The sequence below is a fragment of the Babylonia areolata genome, chromosome 27 (genome assembly GCF_041734735.1).
Source record: "Babylonia areolata isolate BAREFJ2019XMU chromosome 27, ASM4173473v1, whole genome shotgun sequence".
Lineage (NCBI taxonomy): Eukaryota > Metazoa > Mollusca > Gastropoda > Neogastropoda > Buccinidae > Babylonia > Babylonia areolata.
In genome coordinates this window covers 5272309-5290431 of record NC_134902.1, presented here as the reverse complement: position 1 = coordinate 5290431, position 18123 = coordinate 5272309, and the positions used below count along the sequence as shown (strand labels likewise).

Here is an 18123-nt window from a genome sequence, read left to right as displayed (position 1 = left end):
CTCTCTCCAGTATTTTATCATATATCTGTAGCATGATGATGTAAAAACCATATTTGGTGCTGTGCTGCTATGTTAATCGCTTTCTCCCTCTCTCTCTCTCTCTCTCTCTCTCTGTCCAGTATCTTTTTGTTTTTTCTCTTAGTTCTTTGACGGTAACTGAAGAAGTTGACAAACCATGGACAGCATGGTCAGTGTGTTGGGATCGGATCTGGGTGATGTGGAGACCGTGGCCATGTCTCCCCTGGCAACGCCCGGCAATGTGGTGTCGGAACTGGAGCAGGAAGCCGTCTTGGCTGCTGCTGCCAATATGGAACATGATGTTGATGAAGTATCAGGTCAGTGCAGTGCATGTATATATATGTGTGTGTGTGTGGGTGTTTGAAGGTGTGTGGATGTGTGTGTGCGTGTGTGTGTGTGTGTGATGCTGTGTAATTGCATTAAGCTTATTGACATCCTGTGTGTGTGTTCACATGTAGGTGGGTGAGTGTGGGTGGGGGCTGGGGGGGAGGGGTGTGTGCGTGTGTGTGTGTGTGTGTGTGTGATGCTGTTGAATTGCATTAAGATTATTGACATCTCGTGTGTGTACTTGTGTGTGTGTGTGTGTGTAATTGCATGATTAAGATTGTTCACATCATGTGTGTGTACGCATTGTGTGTATGTGTGTGTGTGATGCTGTGTAATTGCATTAAAGTTATCAACATCCTGTGTGTGTACACAGGTTTGCTATCATCATCATCATTATTATTATTATTATTATTGTTATCATTATCCGTGTTCAGGGGTGGCAGAGGGTGACTCCAGCACCAGCGAGGTGGGCGTGGCCTCAGTGCCTGACGGCAGCATCTTGATTCCCACCGACGCTGCCCAGTCCATCGTGGGGGCCACCTCTGAGGGCGTTATCGGTCTCTTCCTGCAGACCAGTGATGTAAGTGAAGAGGCGGAGTCACTGGGGTGATGGTGGGAAACATGGCAGTGTAGGGGAGATAAGTGCTGGTATGTGCAGTAGCCAGGTGGTTGACTCATGCAACCCAAGGGAGTTAACAGCTTAAGCAGGTTCCCCTGCCATACTAATGTGTGGGGAAAATGAAGAAAACATATTGAAATTGACTTGTTTTTCCTCCATTGACACAAGGGAAACATGACAGTGAAGGGGAGGTAAGTGCTGACGTGCAGCAGCCGGGTGGTTAACCCACACAATCCAAGGGAGTTAACAGGCTCAGCAGATTCACTTGCCATACTAATGTGGGGAAAATGAAGAAACAGCACTGCACTGTTACACTACACGACACGACACGACACGACACTACAGTTTGCATTACAACATTGTACTATACTGCACTGCAATGTACTGCACTATACTACACAACACTCCACTGCAAAACACTACACTGTACTGCTCTACACTATACTGTACTGTTTGTACCATACAATACAATATCATCAGAATATTCAGAAATCAATCTGCACCATGATTCCTCACACAACACTCATGCTGTGTATGTGTGTGTGTATACAGGCCAGTGACGTTGCCATGGCGTCCGGCATGAAGCTGTCGGTGTCTGGTATGCTGCCAGAGGGCGCTGTGATCACCACGGAGCCCCCACAAGCCATCCAAGCGGTCACTCTGCCCGACGGCTCCACCGCTTTCATACAGCAGCCTAAAGGTGTGTGCGTTAATTTGTGCTTTTGTTGCATCATAATTGTTGTGTAATTCCTGTAAATCTTCATTCAGCAGTGAAATCATTTTTTTTGTGTTTTTTTTCGCTGCCCCATGATCTGCACCGTTTCAGTGGCATTACTCCCAAGTCGCTCGTTTAGATTCCCCCATACACGGCCACACCCGGGTTCGTTCGTCACAGTTCCAGTGTCGGCAGTCCACAGGGAACCATCGATGTTAGATCGCCAGGAGGCCACACACCAGAGGAGACCCTGCACCGCTGCTGAGTCACTTCGGTGGTGTTCAGTGGTGCCTGCTCTGGTTTTAACGTATTTAGGACACCACCTACTAAGCCCCCTACTAATGACAATAATGGCTTAGTCGCGGAACCAGACTGAGTGAGCGTCCCTCCCAGAGTGGAGACCGCCACCATGTCCCTCAATCAACAGTCCCCCATGAATCTGCCGACACTGAAGATATTGACAGGACTCACCATGTGAGTAGGGCATGAAAGGCCACAGACTTTGAGACTGTTTTGTTTATATTGATGATGATGGAGGATGAGCATGACGATGACGATGTTGCTATGGAGGTCCATTTTGGTTTGGGACTGCGTGACAAGGCTGTACTCTACGCTTCCTGTCATAATGATATCCCGGCGTTAACCAGGCCTGAGAGATACAGACACTTGCAGTGTTGGTCAGGTAATTAGAGCAACACACCCAGAGACGCATCCTTGAAGTGGATGACACTCGACTGTGGTCCCAGTCTCCCCATTTAAGCCCACAGCACACTCAACTCTGGGTAGGAGCCGGCCACGAGCCGAAAAACCCACCTCCGCTGAGATTCGAACCCGCATCCTCCCAGCCGTCAGTCTGCGACGCTAACCACTTCGTGAAATCACTTTTATTTATACATTTATTTGTGCCTTATAGGCCAAAAATTACGGTACTTGAAAGACTTTATTACACAGCACTGTGTGTGTGGGGGGGGGGGAGGTGGGTGGTTGTGGAGTGTGAACAATGGCTGTGACACAAGGTGGTGACCTTTCACCTTTCAGAGGGCAAGTTGATGGAGGGTCAGGCGGTGACCCTGGAGGACGGGACCACCGCTGTCGTCCAGGGATCTGTAACTCCCAAAGGTAAACTGAGTTGGACTTGCTGTGGTGGACTTGTGCTGGACCTTCCATTGTTGACTTGATTGAACCTGTGATTTGTGAATGTGTGTGTGTGTGTGTGTGTGTGTGCTTTGTTGTTGTGCAGTCATTGCATGTATGTGAGTTAGTGTGTGTGCAGTGACTGTTTTTTTTGGGTTTTTTTTTTTAGACAATATCCAATTTTCATGCCTTGTACTCCTTCGTTTCAAGGACGGAAAAAGTTATAAATTGGTTGATAGCATTGTAGTATATACTTTACATTTCTTCTTCTCTGCTCTTTTAATGACTGTCTTTACGACATTCGAGAGGGGAAGAAATGTGGAGTATAGTAGATTACAATGTTTAAACCAATGTTAAACCAATTTACAGCTTTTTCCGTCTTTGAAACGAAACTGGATGTAAAGAGTACAGTGGATATTGCCATTTTTGTGACAGTTGGGTTTTTTTTGTTTGTTTTTTTTTCCTTTTAAAACATGTATTCAAGCAGGAATCTATAATTTTGTTTGTGTGTGTGTGTCTGTGTGTGTGCTTTTATTCATTCATTATTTTTATGTCTAGTTTAAAAAAAAATTGTGTGTGTGTGTGTGTTGTGTGTGCAAGCGTACATGTTTCAACATTGACTTTACTCTTACCAATCTTTTTTCTTTTCATTTTGTTAACATTGTTTCATTTTGTTAATATGTTTACGAGCAAGAATTTGTAACTTGAGTTCTGAGAGAATTTCTGGAAACATTATTATTATCTGTCTACAGTGGAACCTGTCGAGGAGGGCAAAGGGCTAGAGCCTCTGGCCATTCAAATGGAAGACGGCACAACCGCCTTATTCCATCCACAGTCCAAGCCTGGCTGTAAGTCACTTTGCAGTGTGTTGTTTTCTTGGTATTTGGTCCCATTTGTCATTGATAGAGACTGTAGACGTTTGTTCATTTTCAGGGCTTGATTCTGTGGGTGAGAACAAAAATATTCTTGGAAACAAACGGTCGACAGGAAAAACTTTGTGAAGTTCAGATTGAGCAGTCGCTGTTTGGGGAAATCTGGTTTTTTTTTTTTTTAGAGTTATGCATGCGTGTGACTGGTGCGAAAGCGCTTTGGTTTGTCTCTGCACAAGATTCAGCGCTATATAAATACCATCATCATTATTATTATTATTGTTAGCAGGAAGTAACGTGCTTGTTGACGTGAGATAACGTCGTTGTTGATGTGAGGTAACGTGATCGCTGACAAGAGATAGTCTGGTTGTTGATGTGATACAATCTGGTTGCTGCCATGAGATGATAATTATGGTTGCTGACATGGAATAACCTGGTTGTCGACAAAATATAGTCTTGTTGTTGACGTGAGATAATCTGGTTGTTTTGTTGATGTGAGATAATGTGGTTGTTGACTTGGGATGATCTTATTAATATGATGTAATATTGTTGACATTAGGTAATGTGATTGTTGACATGGGGTAGTGTGGTTACTGACGTGAGGTAACGTGGTCATTGACATGAGATCATGTAGTCTCTAACATGAGGTTATGACCTGTGCCCCCTGACAGTGCCCCACGGCCTGCACCCCGTGCAGCTGGATGACGGCACCCCGGCCTTCATCACCAACACCAACCCTGAGGCCCTGTTTGGGGAGGGGGCCGTGGCTCTGGACCCTGCCACTCTGGACTCCCTGTCGGCTCAGGTGAAGCTGGGTGGACCCTCTCTGTCTGTGAGTATCTCTCTGCCTTCTGCAGTTATCACTGTAGCGTAACTTAGGTGTTGATCCTTAACCCTTTGAGCCCTGAGTTCCTGAGCAATTTTAACCCTTCTGTCTGAGCTCCTGAGCCAAAATTTGCAAATAATTGGTATTTAATGTGTCACAGCAGGTATAAAAAGAGTGCTCTGACCACCGCTTTACCAGTGGTTGAGAAAAATGACATTATGCCTATTGTCTGTTGTTTTTCTTCTAAAGTACATGTCGACACACTACTTCTGCTACTGCTCCTACTATTTCTACTATTACTACTAATTCTGCTGCTACTACTACTACTACTACTACTACAACAACCACTGCCGCTGCTTTGCAGCAAAATGTTGCGTGGTGCTGAGTGTGATTGTTGGTGTGCGCAGCTGGGAGGAGTGGTGGGAAAGCAGCAGATGACAGTCGAGAAGGCGATGTCGATTGGGGAGAAGGCTTTCCGGTGTCATCGCCCGGGATGCGGCCGTCTGTACACCACCATGCACCATCTGAAGGTAGGGTGTGTGGTGGTGGGGGTGTGGTGGTGTCTTGTGTGTGTGTGTGTCGATTTGAGTCGTTATACACTCTTGAAGTTTTAAAATCTTGAATGTTAAGAGAATTTTATATATAATTATATTTTGTGTACTTCTTGGATCAGTCCGACAGAGTGTGCTTCCCATGCTTTTTTTTTTTTTTTTTTTTTTTTTTTTTTTTTTTTTTTTGTGACGTAGAGGTGCAAAGATGCATTTTACAGTTTTCTGCTGCAGTACAAAAAAGGTTGATATTTAAGTGATTGAAGATAGATATGTGTCAGTCTTTGGACATTAAAAAAAGGAATGGATATATTTAGATATATTTAAGGGATTAAAGTAAAATATGTTAGGGATTTTTGGGCATTCATTATGAAGTTAATCAACAAAGTATTATCTGTTTAAAAAAAAAGAAGAAAAAAAAAGAAGAAAATGTGGATATCTTTACATAAGAAAAGGAAAGTAAAAACGTTTTGAACAAATCCATGTACTATCGTATTTTGGTGTCTGGAACCACACATCTGTGTTTCCAACATGGTAATAAAAAAAAATATGCAGTTGTCTTGCCTTTTTACAGCTATTTTCAAATTCTATGCAAATGCTTTTTAAAAATTTTTTTTTTTTAAGCAAAATGAACTGAATTAAGAAGTATATATACAGGCCAATGTCCAGTTCCATCAGAAGTATCACTCTGTTGTGTGGCACACTGTCCTACATACCTTTTGACTTTCATAGTTTCACACGTGACAATTAAGTGTTTATGAATGCATTTTATCCTTCAGGTGCATGAGCGATCCCACACAGGCGACCGGCCCTTCAAGTGCGAGACCTGCGGCAAGAGGTTCGCAACTGGCTACGGGCTGAAGAGTCACACCCGCGTGCACACTGGGGAGAAGCCGTACTCATGTACGGAGGCGGGGTGCGGCAAGGCCTTTAAGACGTCCGGGGACTTGCAGAAACACGTTCGCACTCACACTGGTACGTGCGTAGTCCTGGGTACGGGTGGACTTTTATGGACACTCCGATGCGAAAATTTTGAATTGATTTCATGTTTGTAGTTTCGGTTATAAGTGACATTAATGATATAGAGAATTTCTTCCTTGTAAATCCATTGTTGAAAACGTTTGTTTTCTTATTCAACATTATTGATTCATTGGGTCATGGCTTTGTTCTTGATGTTATGTTTCCTGGACCTGGGTGGGTTTTTATTTCCTTTGATTTTTATGGAGCTCTTTTCTTAAAAGGTTGGACTGATTGTTGCTTAAAACGAGGTGGTTGGCATTTGGCTTCATTTTTTCTTTTCTTTTCCTGGTTTTCATGTTTTCCTTGTTCACTTAAAAAAAAAAAAAAAAAAAAAAAAGGGAAAGAAAAAAGATCTTAACCGGTCCAGATCGATGAATGTATTTCTATCTCTTTGGAAACCTGAACAGACTTGGTATTCATCACTTGAAGTGATGTGAGCATGCTTTTGTACATTCGTGTGGACATGAATTGAGGTATCGTGTGAATAACCAGGTATGTTCCCCTTGGGAAAGTCCTTTTCAATTTGAATGAAAAATAATCATTGACTGATCTTTATTTTTCAGGGGAACGACCTTTCAAGTGCCCATTTGAAGAGTGCGACCGGTCATTCACCACATCGAACATCCGCAAAGTTCATATTCGAACGCACACAGGCGAAAGGCCCTACCGGTGTAAAGAGCCGAACTGCAATCGCTCTTTCGCCTCAGCAACCAACTACAAAAACCACGTTCGTATCCACACAGGTCAGTGTACAACTGCTGAAAATTAGTGCATCGTTTTGAAAAGATTCAGCAAGATTTTTCTTGAAAGATAAATGCATTACTTGGAAGAAAAAAAAGAAAAGAGAGAATACTTCTTGAGAAATTAGTGCATCGTTTAGGAAATAAAATTTAGGCCGCCTTTTTTTTTTTTTTTTTTTTAAAGAGTAGTGCATCATGAAGAGAAAAAAAAAATCATGGTAAAATGATTTACTTAAAAAGAGTCATTGTTGGTTGGGGTATTTATTTATTTTTGAATTTCCCCTTACGGTCATAAAAGGCTATGATACCTTTAACCTTAATCTGTCATGCATGTATTCATTTATTCAAATTCCAGGCGAAAAGCCGTACGTGTGTGCGGTGCAGGGGTGCGGGAAACGGTTCACGGAGTACTCGTCGCTGTACAAGCACAATGTGGTGCACACGCACTCCAAGCCCTACAGCTGCACCTATTGCGGCAAGACCTACCGGCAGACGTCCACCCTGGCCATGCACAAACGGACCGTCCACGGGGAGGGAGAGGACTGTACTGCTGAGAGCGAGGCCCAGATGTTTGCTGCTGGACAGGCAAAAGGTAACAGCATTTCTCCTCCTCGTGTGCAACATCTCCATTGGCTCCCTGTCTCACACACAATTAAGTACAGGATCAGCACTCTGTGTTATAAATGAATTCACAAATCTGCCTCTTCCTATCTCTGTGGCTGCCTTCACCTCTATACGCCATCTCGCTGTCTATGATCGGCTTCGGACCCAGTCTGTTTACGCACGCCAAGATTCAAACACTCCGCTGTTGGCCACGGTTCTCTCTCTGTCTATGGACCTTGCTTTTGGAATGAACTGTCGCTTCGTCAAGTCCCCCACACTCAGCTCTTGCAAGTCTGGCCTTAAACCACCTCTTTCCAAGACTGCCTCCTTCCCCTGCCTCTTCTTTGTCTTCATTTTGTAAAGTTGAGAGTTATGCATGCATGTGAATAGTTGGTTTGAAAGCATTTTGATTTTGTCTCTGCACTATATGAATACTGATTCTTCTTATTCTTTACTGTAATAGAAATTCTTTAACAGATTGCACTTGCTGTCAGTGCTGTAGCCAAGGGGGATAGTTGGCCTTTGGGGACCATCCTAACACTGACTGTCCTCAAGCCGTTTTGGCTGCGAGAATGGGGATGTAACTTGGGCAGGGCGTTCTCTGCTGTAATCAGATTCTAGCCCACTTGCCTCCTCTGCTGTTCTGATGGCTCTAGTTGGACACAGCTTGCTTTCATACACACACAGTACAGGGTAGCACACATTAGGTACACATTATGCATTAGGTACACCATATATGACTGCATGACAAATGACAGAGGGAGAGTAGGGGAGGTAGGAGTTTGGAGAAAGAGAGGTCACAAATGGTTCATGTAATTTGTAACTTTCTCTTTCATGTAAAGCGCCCTAAGCTCCTAGAGAGAAAGGGTGCTATGTAAATGCATCGCGCCTTAATTTTAGCCCGATTGCCCAATCAAGCCATATAATTATGTGACCTGGTTGAAGACATCATTTGACAAAAAACAAGAACGCCAGAGAATTGACAGACAGACAGAAAATACGGAGAGAAAAAAAACTTGGCCGTATGAAGAGCACAGGAACAGGAGTCAAGATGGCTGCCGGAAAAAGAGGGCGCCAGTCAGGGATACACAGGGGAGGTAACCTACTTCGGGAGGTTATCGGCCGTAGCTACTTTCGTTTTTCTTCGCATAGGCGGATAGTAGTTTGCACAGGACAGGAATGTCAGACCCCTGCCGGAGTCTGCACTAGTGGGTCACAGTAAGTATGTTACTTAAACGTAATTTTAGGAAGAAAATCTCCTTTATCATTATTATATATCAGGGAGATGAACACTTGTATTGTTATGCAGCTACTGGTGTGTGACATTTCTATAGCCTTTTTCCCCCCCTTTGGAAGTTGGTTATTTGAATGTGACATTTTTCCCATCAGCAGGGGAAGGAGAGCCCAAAGGGAAGCAGGCGCGTCTGGAGTTTGCCCATCCCAACCCTGAGGTAAACGTACCAGCTGAGGAAGGGGAGGGAAGCCTTGTGATCAGCACCACAGATGCCCATCAGGTAATGGAGGAGTTACTTCCTTTTGACAGTTTCTCTGAATACCTTTGAAGTTGTGCTGGGGTTTTTTCTCTCTCTCTTTTTTTTTTTTTTTGCTGGGGTGAGAGGTGTGTTGGTGAGTGAATACACACACACACACACACACACACACACATATATATATATGTATGAATGATGCTGCATTGTTTTGAATTCAAAACAGTAATTTTTTGCTAGTTTGTATATCTTTTTAGTAGTAGTAGTAGATGGGGTTTTCCCATTTGCTCAGCAAAGACCCACTACTTCCATTTTCCTCTTAAAAAAAACAAAAACAAAAAAACCCAACAACCAACCCCAAAAAAACAACACCCCCCCCCCCCCCCCCCCAAACCCACCCCCCAAAAAAAACCTTCCACCCTTCAATCTTGCAATTTTTTTTTTGTCCAGGCGGCAATGCTGAAGGGGGAGGAGTGCGTACAGGTGATCGCAGACCTGACGTCGGGGACAACGGGGCTGATGACACTGCCCCCCCACGTGTCGCTGCAGACTCTTCAGGGGCAGAGCATCCCGGGGTTCACCATGAGTGCAGTGGGTGACGAGAACGGTCAGCAGGTGTTGGTCGTCACGGACCCCAGCCAGCTGGAGATGCTGCAGGTGAGAGGGGGGGGGGGGGGGGGGGGGGGGGGGGGGGCGGAGCAGAACAATTTATTATATTATCAGGGATCAGGTTCGACATCGGTCATTGACGCATTTAATTTTGAAATGACCTATTGTTTTTCAAGTTGTCAGGTCACATGACTTATTGTTTTTATGACCAGTCGGTCAACCAAAGTAACCATCTCTCTCTCTCTCTCTCTCTCTCTCTCTCTCTCTCTAACGATCGCGATCGCTTTGTCGTCTGCTCCTACAGGAAATGACTATAAACTGGTTTATTAAAATACGGATCCATGACGAAACAAAATCCGAAACGAATCTTTATCGCTGCCTTTCGCGAGCTTCGGCGAGAAGAATTGGCGTTCCCACTTTTGCATTAACCGAGTGCAGTTCCGGGAAAACTGAAAGTAGACTTCTGCTTTCAGTTTACAATCAGCCCGGGACGGGTGATATTTGACCCATTGATTTTCAAAATGACCTATTGATTTTATGTTCTTCCGGTCATATGACCTATTGTCTATTGAACCCAACCTGATCTCTGTATTATTATTATTATTGTTGTTGTTGTTATGTCATCTGGAGATGCTACAAGTGAGAGGGGGGTGAACTGAAAGGAAATGAAACTTTTTTTTTTATTTTTATAAAATTAGTTTTTTTTTCTATTGAGAAGAAAAAAAACAACACTTTTTTTTGTTTAGGTGCCCCATCAAAATTTAGGAAGTTTTGTTTTCTGTCTTTCATTGATAATTGGGGTGATGAAGATGCTTATTATTAGTATTATCATTTATTAAATGACAGCAAACCATAATCATTTGTTATTTATTTATGTCGACAGCAGCCACAATGCATGTCGATGACAGCAACCACAATCATTAATATTATCATTTATTCATGTCGATGACAGCAACCACAATCATTAATAATATCATTTATTCATGTTGATGACAGCAACCACAATCATTAATATTATCATTTATTCAGGTCGATGACAGCAACCACAATCATTAATATTATCATTTATTCAGGTCGATGACAGCAACCACAATCATTAATATTATCATTTATTCATGTTGATGACAGCAACCACAATCATTAATATTATCATTTATTCATGTTGATGACAGCAACCACAATCATTAATATTATCATTTATTCATGTTGATGACAGCAACCACAATCATTAATATTATCATTTATTCATGTTGATGACAGCAACCCCAATCATTAATAATATCATTTATTCATGTTGATGACAGCAACCACAATCATTAATATTATCATTTATTCATGTCGATGACAGCAACCACAATCATTAATATTATCGTTTATTCATGTCTACAGCAACTGGCTCAGCAGCACTTGGAGTCGGCTGAGCCGCTAGAAATTCCCGTCACCACAGACATCATCACCACCCCCGTCACCTCCAGCCCCACCTCCGTCACCACGCCCCTCATCGTTTTCCAGCAGCAGGAGTAGTGGGCCTAGGGTTCGGTTCTCCTTAAAAGTACTCAATAGTTTTGTCTTTCATTTTTGTCGTGTGTGTGTGTGTGTAGGGGGGGTGGGGGTGGGGGTCGTCTTTGCTGATGATTAATTTAGTCATGGATTTGCTGATATTATGGGAATCATCTGAATTTGTTTACGGTATAAGCTGAGGGGGGTTTGATAGAGTTATTGTAATTTGGTTCTTGTGGAAAGGGGTGTGTGTGTGTGTGTGTGATGTGATATATAAGAATGTGTGTGTGTGTGTTTGCTGGGCACTGCGATATTTAAGAATGTGTGTGTTGGGAATGGGCATGTGTGTGTGTGTATGTGTGTGTTATGAGTTATCTAGGAGTGTGTGTATGTGTGTGTTTAGGAAGCGGGAGGGGTGGGGAGGTAAGGGGGTGGTGGTGGGGGGGGTTAATATGAGAGGTGGAGAATGTAGATGTGTGTGAATGTGTATATTTGCACGAGCTTGTTAGGATTTGTGTGCTTTTATGTGTAGTATTAGGCCTGTGTGCATGTGTGGTTTTCATGTCTGCATATTTGTTGCATATCTGTTTTGCTTTGTGTGTGTGTGTGTGACGGGATCTGTAGGAATGTGTGTGTGTACATGTGTGTGTGTGTGTATTCATATGTGTTTGCCTATTTACTTATTAGTTAATATTATTATGATTCATTTTCTTTTTTCATTCTTTAATCTATTTTTATTTTGTTTGTTCATTTATTTATTTGTTTATTTGGGTTTTTTTTATGTTCTTTTTAGTTTATTATATTTCCCTCATGGCCTGAATGGGCGCACTGGGTTACGCTGCTGGTCAGGCATCTGCTTTGTGGATGTGGTGTGGTGTATGGTATTGATTTGTCTGAATGCAGTGATGCCCTTTGAGCCACTGAACTGTGTAGGAACTGAGTCAGGGGAGTTTTTGTCAGGATAGTGTTTTTATTTGATTTTCAGGGCAATTGTTTGTTGTTTGTTGTTGTTTTTTTCTCTGTGTGTGTATGTATGTATGTGTGTGTTGTGTTGTATTGTATTACTCCTTGTGAGTTTTGTATTGTCTCCAGGTTCATTTCGTTTCATTTTCCCTCAAGGCCTGACTAAGCAAGCGCATTGGGTTACGCTGCTGGTCAGGCATCTGCTTAGCAGATGTGGCGTCGCATGTATGGATTTGTCCGATGCGCAGTGATGCCTCCTTGAGGGACTGTACTGAACTGAACTCTCCCCGGGGAGAGCGGGGCACTGTGCAGTGCAGTGTATCTCTTCTTGTTTTTTTTTTGGTTTTTTTTCTAATGCCTGCAAATAAAACAGTTTTTCTTTTAAAAACCAGTCCTCTACAGAAATTTGCCAGGCACAACCTTTTTTTTTTTTTTGCTGTGGATTCTTGTGCTAAGCGCATGTTGCACATGAGACCTGGGTGCTAAAGACTAGCGTCCAGACCACCACTTAAAGTCAACTGGAGGGGGAGAGAATACTGCAGAGCGTTGGATCTGATCCCATGTGCTTGGATTCTCTCGCTTCCTGGGTTGACGCTTTGCCACAAGGCTACCCCACACCATATGAAATTGTTATGCGTGTGTGTTTTGTCATAGGGAGTATGTGACCTGATCTCCCCGGGGAGAACGGGGGGACTGCAGTGCAGTGCACTCTTCTTGTTTTATTTTTTTCTAATGCCTGCAAATAAAACAGTTTTTCTTTTAAAAACCAATCCTCTACAGAAAGTTGCCAGGCACAACTTGTTTACTGTGGATTCTTGCGTTAAGCGCATGTTGGACATGAGACTGGGTACTATAGACTAGCGTCCAGACCACCACTGGAGGGGGAGAGAATACTGCAGGGCGTTGGATCTGATCCCATGTGCTCGGATTCTCTCGCTTCCTGGGTTGACGCTTTTGCCACAAGGCTACCCCCACACCATATGAAATTGTTATGTGTGTGTGTTTTCTCATAAGGGAGTATGTGACCTGATGTATGGCTATGAAGCCAAAGCCTTGTTCCTTTTTTTTGTTATTCCTTTTTTTCTGATGAGAAAGGATTTTTTTTTCATTTTAACATCCTGTGTACTACTTTGTTTTCCCATTGTATCAGTTGGGAAAGGGTGTTTTTTTTGGTTTTTTTTCATCTTTACATCTTCTGTACTTCTTTCTTTGACCATTGTATCGGTTGGGAAAGGGTATTTTTTTTATTTTTATGTCTTCTGTAGTTCACCTTGTACCTTTTGTGTGTGTGTGTGTCTGCTGTGTGTGTGTATTTGTGTACCATAATTTTCGGTCTGCAAGGTGCAGCAGTGTATGAGATGCACCCTCTGAATTTAAAGAAAAAAGTTACTTTGAACTTGTACAGGGTGCACACATCTAATAAGCCGCATCTGCTGTAAAGTGAAAGTAATCCATTTGGTCTCTGCTAACAGCTGATGTTGTTTTCCGAGTACTGATATCGTCTTCATAAAACTGTATTTATATTGGTATTTGTATTTCTTTTTATCACGACAGATTTCTCTGTGTGAATTTCGGGCTGCTCTCCCCAGGGAGAGCGTGTCGCTACACTACAGTGCCACCCAATTTTTTTTTTTTTTTTTTCTCCTGCATGCAGTTTTATTTGTTTTTCCTATGGAAGTGGATTTTTCTACAGAATTTTGCCAGGAACAGCCTTTTGTTGCCGTGGGTTCTTTTACGTATGCTAAGTGCATGCTGCACATGGGACCTCGGTTTTTCGTCTCATCTGAATGACTAGCGTCCAGACCACCACTCAGAGGCAGGGGTCAGATTTGAGAGGGAAATAAAAAAAATAAAAAAAGAAAAGAAAAAAAAGCACCTTATGGGCCGATAATTATGGTATTTGTATGTGTTTACGTTTGTGTGTGTTTGTGTTATATTGGGAAAGGGTTTTGGGATTTCTTTCATTTTTACATCTTCTGTAGTTTTTCGTGTGCCTTTTTTATTTTTAGATATTTCATTATATATGTTTTTCATTACTGAGGCTTGACATTGCATGCATGTGTGTGTGTGTGTGTGTGTGTGTGTGTGTGAAAGGTAAAAGGGTACCTCAGCAATGGGTTGATTCTCCCCAAGGTATCATGTACATGTCGTCCACTACATGGACGCTGCCTCTGTCATGCAGGCTTCAGCGATCCATCCTAAATGTAGGTGCCACCGTGAAACTAAAGATCACTGCTGAGATCGTAAAAACTACAAAGTTGATAGAGAAAGTTTATTAAAAAAAACAAAAAAACAAAACAACTACTGTAATAGGTTGTAAGATAAGACACAATTTTGATGATTAATATCGGCTGAAGGATGCGAAGTCAGACTCAGTTTTGATGATAAATAACAACTGAAGTTTGTAAAATAAGACTCCAGTTTGATGATTAATATCAACAAGTGTAGGTTGTAAAGTCAGACTCAGTTTGATGATGAGTAATAGCAACAAGTGTAGGTTGTAAAGTCGACTCATTTTTGATGACAAGATATCAACAGACAGTGAATAATGTGACCAACCTATGTATACCCATCTCTGACTGTCTCTCTCTCTCTCCCCCCATAACGGATGGCCTCGAGGCCCAGACCTTTGCGCTGGGTCATTTGCTCAGGGCAGGCGTGTCAGCTCCCATTGTCAACCTTGGTTTTTTGTTGTTGGGTTTTTTTTTTTAAATGATTAAAAAAAATATTTAAAAAAACAACAACCCAAAACTTGTTTTAATGAAAGAAAGGAAGAATAAATAAAGACCTTCTTGAAACTGAAATAAGTGAAACATAAAAGCTTGTGAATAGAGAGGGGGGGAAGTAGTTTTCAGGCTGAGCCCGTATCATTCCTTTAAAATGATAATTTTTTTTAATTTTTTTTTTAAAGCAACCTTCATCTTTCTTTTTTTTTTTTTTTTTTATCAAGAAAGAGAGAGGCAGAAGAGAGAAGGATGGTTATCATTTTGAAACGTGGAACGCATGAGGAAGTAAGACTTTTTTGCAGCTGTGCAGTATGAACCTATGATCATTGTCCCTGCTGATGCTTAGTTATTGTTTCATGTAGCATTGTATGTAAGCAGTGGATGTGTGACTGTGTGAGTCCTTGAGACTGAAGCTGAAGCTTTGACTTCCATTTTGTCTACCGTCTGTACCTTTGATACGCATTATTCTACATCAGTCCGGTGTTACCTGTGTTCTTGTGATGTCCTTGACCTTTGACCAAATCCGTTGCAATGCATTACCTGGATTGTACATATTGCTGTGGTTTAGGTAGTGACTTTTGACACAGGGTATTCTTGTGTGTGAAAGTTTGACGAGGTGGGCAGTTGATGGTTTTGAGTTTCTGGTGGGTTTCATTGTTCTTGCGGCTTCAGATCATTTCAACGGTGTGATAATGGTGTGTTGAATGGTTTTTTTGTTTTTTTTTTACACAGTTTCTTTGCATGACAATACAGTGTATGTGTGTGCATCATTATGTATCATCATGTTTTGTTTTTATTTTTGATGCACAGCTGTAAGGAATTGTATTTGTGTAATCATCTTGATTTACTTTGTGTGTGTGTGTGCACATGTGTAGTTAGTAGGTGCATGCATGTGTCATTGGGTGTGGGTGTGAGTGTTTAACTTTTTCAGGTAGTTTCTCAGTAGATGCTATAAAAAATAAAAACAACAACAGCAGGGCAATGCATACACCTTCACGTATTCTTTGTTTAGTCATTTCACGAATGTTCATGCGGACATGAGCGACATTTTGGTTTGTTGATTTTACTGTACCAGGTCAAACTGGGGCCAAACATGTTTGATGCACAAGGTTTGTTCAAAAGAACAGGGAGTATGATAAAAACTCCCCTTCCAAGAGATGAGGAGGTTTTACACTCAAGCATGTTTGATAATGAAATGAGTGCGATGACTTGGGTTTTTGGAAGAAACTGAAAGTTTCGGCAGAACAGGCATTGTTTTAGCTTTTTTGATGGACTAACGGCAGGATTTCACTGTGGCTGGCTCATACCCACATTTGAGTTTTCTGGGCTCAAATGACAGGGCAGGGACCACACAGTCGATAGCAATGATAAAAAAGGTATTTATACAGCGCTATATCTTGTGCAGAGAGGAAAAAAAAAAGTATTTATATAGTGCTAAATCTTATGCAGAGAGGGAAAAAAGGTATTCATACAGCACTAAATTTTGTGCAGAGAAGAAAAAAAAGTATTCATGCAGCACTAAATCTTGTGCAGAGAGGGAAAAAAAAGTATTTATATAGCACTAAATCTTGTGCAGAGAGGAAAAAAAAGGTATTCATACAGCACTAAATCGTGTGCAGAGGAAAAAAAAAAAGGCATTCATACAGCACTAAATCATGTGCAGAGAGGGAAAAAATAGTATTTATATAGTGCTAAATCTTGTGCAGAGAGGGAAAAAAAGGCATTCATACAGCACTAAATCTTGTGCAGAGAGGAAAAAAAAGTATTTATATAGTGCTAAATCTTGTGCAGAGAGGAAAAAAAGTATTTATATAGTGCTAAATCTTGTGCAGAGAGAGGGGGAAAAAAAAAGGTATTTATATAGTGCTAAATCTTGTGCAGAGAGAAATCAAAGATTTCACACTCTTTAACGAGAGGCATGGCCTGGAAGATTCAATTGTCATATGCATTTTATCCAGGTAAGGAATCGTGAAGAAGCTTAATAAGAAAGAAACAAGCATTCAAAAAACAAAACCAAAAAGTCGTGAAAGTTTGACATCAATATTGGAATATTTGCTGATCTTTTTTGTGATCATTGCATGAAAAATGTTCAGTCTTATCTTGGAAAAAATATGCAGTTTGTTTGGTCACTTCTACAGGAACCCTTCACACACATTAAATTTAAGATTCCCTGAGACGCTGAAAAGTTTTCATATGTAAATGAACCATGAATGAATGCATATTTGCAAAGAAAAATGATTCATGAATGAATGCATGTACGCAGTAAAAAAAAAAAGAAGTCATAAACGAATGCAGTGTATGCAATGACAAATGATTCATGAACGAATGCTTGTATGGAGTATATTTGCATTATGAGAATGAGGGAAAAAGAGAGAGAGAGAAAAAAAGCTCTGCAGATTTGTGATAACTGAGCTGAAGATGTGGAGGATCTGAAGATGTGACACTGTGCTATTTTGATACTGAATGAACATTGAAATATTGATGACATGAACTGTGTGAATTGTGAAGAAATAAATGTATGATGCTCCTTGCTTGGGTTTCTTGTTTGTTTGTATGTATATGGTTTTGTTTTGTTTTGTTTTTCTTTTTTTTTTAAACTGATCACTCTTGTCTCCCTGTGTTCCTCTCTCTGTCTCCCTCTCTGTTCCTGTCTGTCTCTCTTTCTCTTTCATGCATATGCATACATTCAAATGCATGGACGCATTACAAAGACAAGTGTTTATTACCTCGCATGAGAAATTACAGTGTGGCTTCTACATACACACACACACACACACACACAGTCCATTGTATACCATACTGAGCCATCCATCTTGACATACCAGACCAATTGATATGTGGAGTGATGGCCTAGAGGTAACGCATTCGTCTTGGAAGCGAGAGAATATGAGAGCGCTGATTCGAATCACGGTTCAGCCGCGGATATTTTCTCCCCCTCCACTAGACCTTGAGTGGTAGTCTGGACGCTAGTCATTCGAATGAGACGATAAACCGAGGTCCCGTGTGCAGTATGCACATAGCGCACGTAAAAGAACCCACGGCAACAAAAGGATTGTTTCTGGCAAAATTTTGTAGAAAAAATCCACTTTCATAGGAATAAAACTGCACGCAGGAAAATTTTCTTTTTAAATGGGTGGCGCTGTTGTGTAGCGACGCGCTCTCCCCGGGGAGAGCAGCCCGAATTTCACACAGAAATCTGTTGTGATAAAAAGAAATACAAATACAATAACATTTTTGGTATAAAGCAATGATTGGCTGTCAATACGATCAAACAGCCAATCGCGTGTTTTTAAAGTAGGCCACCTTGTCGTGGACTCACGGGATTGTCTGCTGGAGAAGCCTGAGTCTGAGGGGAAACGCCCAACGGTATGAACTGCAACATAAAATTCGACAAAAGCCGAGAAAACAAAAAAACTACA

At 41.6% G+C, this 18123-nt stretch overlaps 1 protein-coding gene across 2 annotated transcripts; it reads left to right on the top strand.

Annotated features, from left to right (window-relative positions):
- Positions 1-131: 131 nt before the first annotated feature.
- Positions 132-17028, top strand: LOC143301361 (uncharacterized). 2 transcript variants are annotated; one of them, XM_076615584.1, is made up of 13 exons: positions 132-335; positions 780-925; positions 1517-1664; positions 2718-2798; positions 3566-3661; positions 4354-4514; positions 4916-5038; positions 5836-6031; positions 6640-6819; positions 7172-7408; positions 8812-8933; positions 9357-9563; positions 10905-17028. In XM_076615584.1, exons 1-13 carry the CDS (start codon positions 176-178, stop codon positions 11037-11039), a joined length of 1992 nt encoding a protein of 663 aa, XP_076471699.1. In that variant the 5' UTR covers positions 132-175; the 3' UTR covers positions 11040-17028. The 2 variants fall into 2 exon arrangements, with proteins under 2 accessions (XP_076471699.1, XP_076471698.1); XM_076615583.1 differs by having other exon boundaries at positions 8809-8933.
- Positions 17029-18123: the final 1095 nt, after the last annotated feature.

Excerpts from the sequence above, each read along its gene's own strand:
- LOC143301361 (XM_076615583.1), top strand. The coding sequence starts at position 176 with ATGGACAGCATGGTCAGTGTGTTGGGATCGGATCTGGGTGATGTGGAG. Across the intron at positions 3,662-4,353 it reads TCCACAGTCCAAGCCTGGCT|TGCCCCACGGCCTGCACCCC; the intron begins GTAAGTCACTTT and ends GCCCCCTGACAG. Across the intron at positions 5,039-5,835 it reads CCACCATGCACCATCTGAAG|GTGCATGAGCGATCCCACAC; the intron begins GTAGGGTGTGTG and ends TTTATCCTTCAG.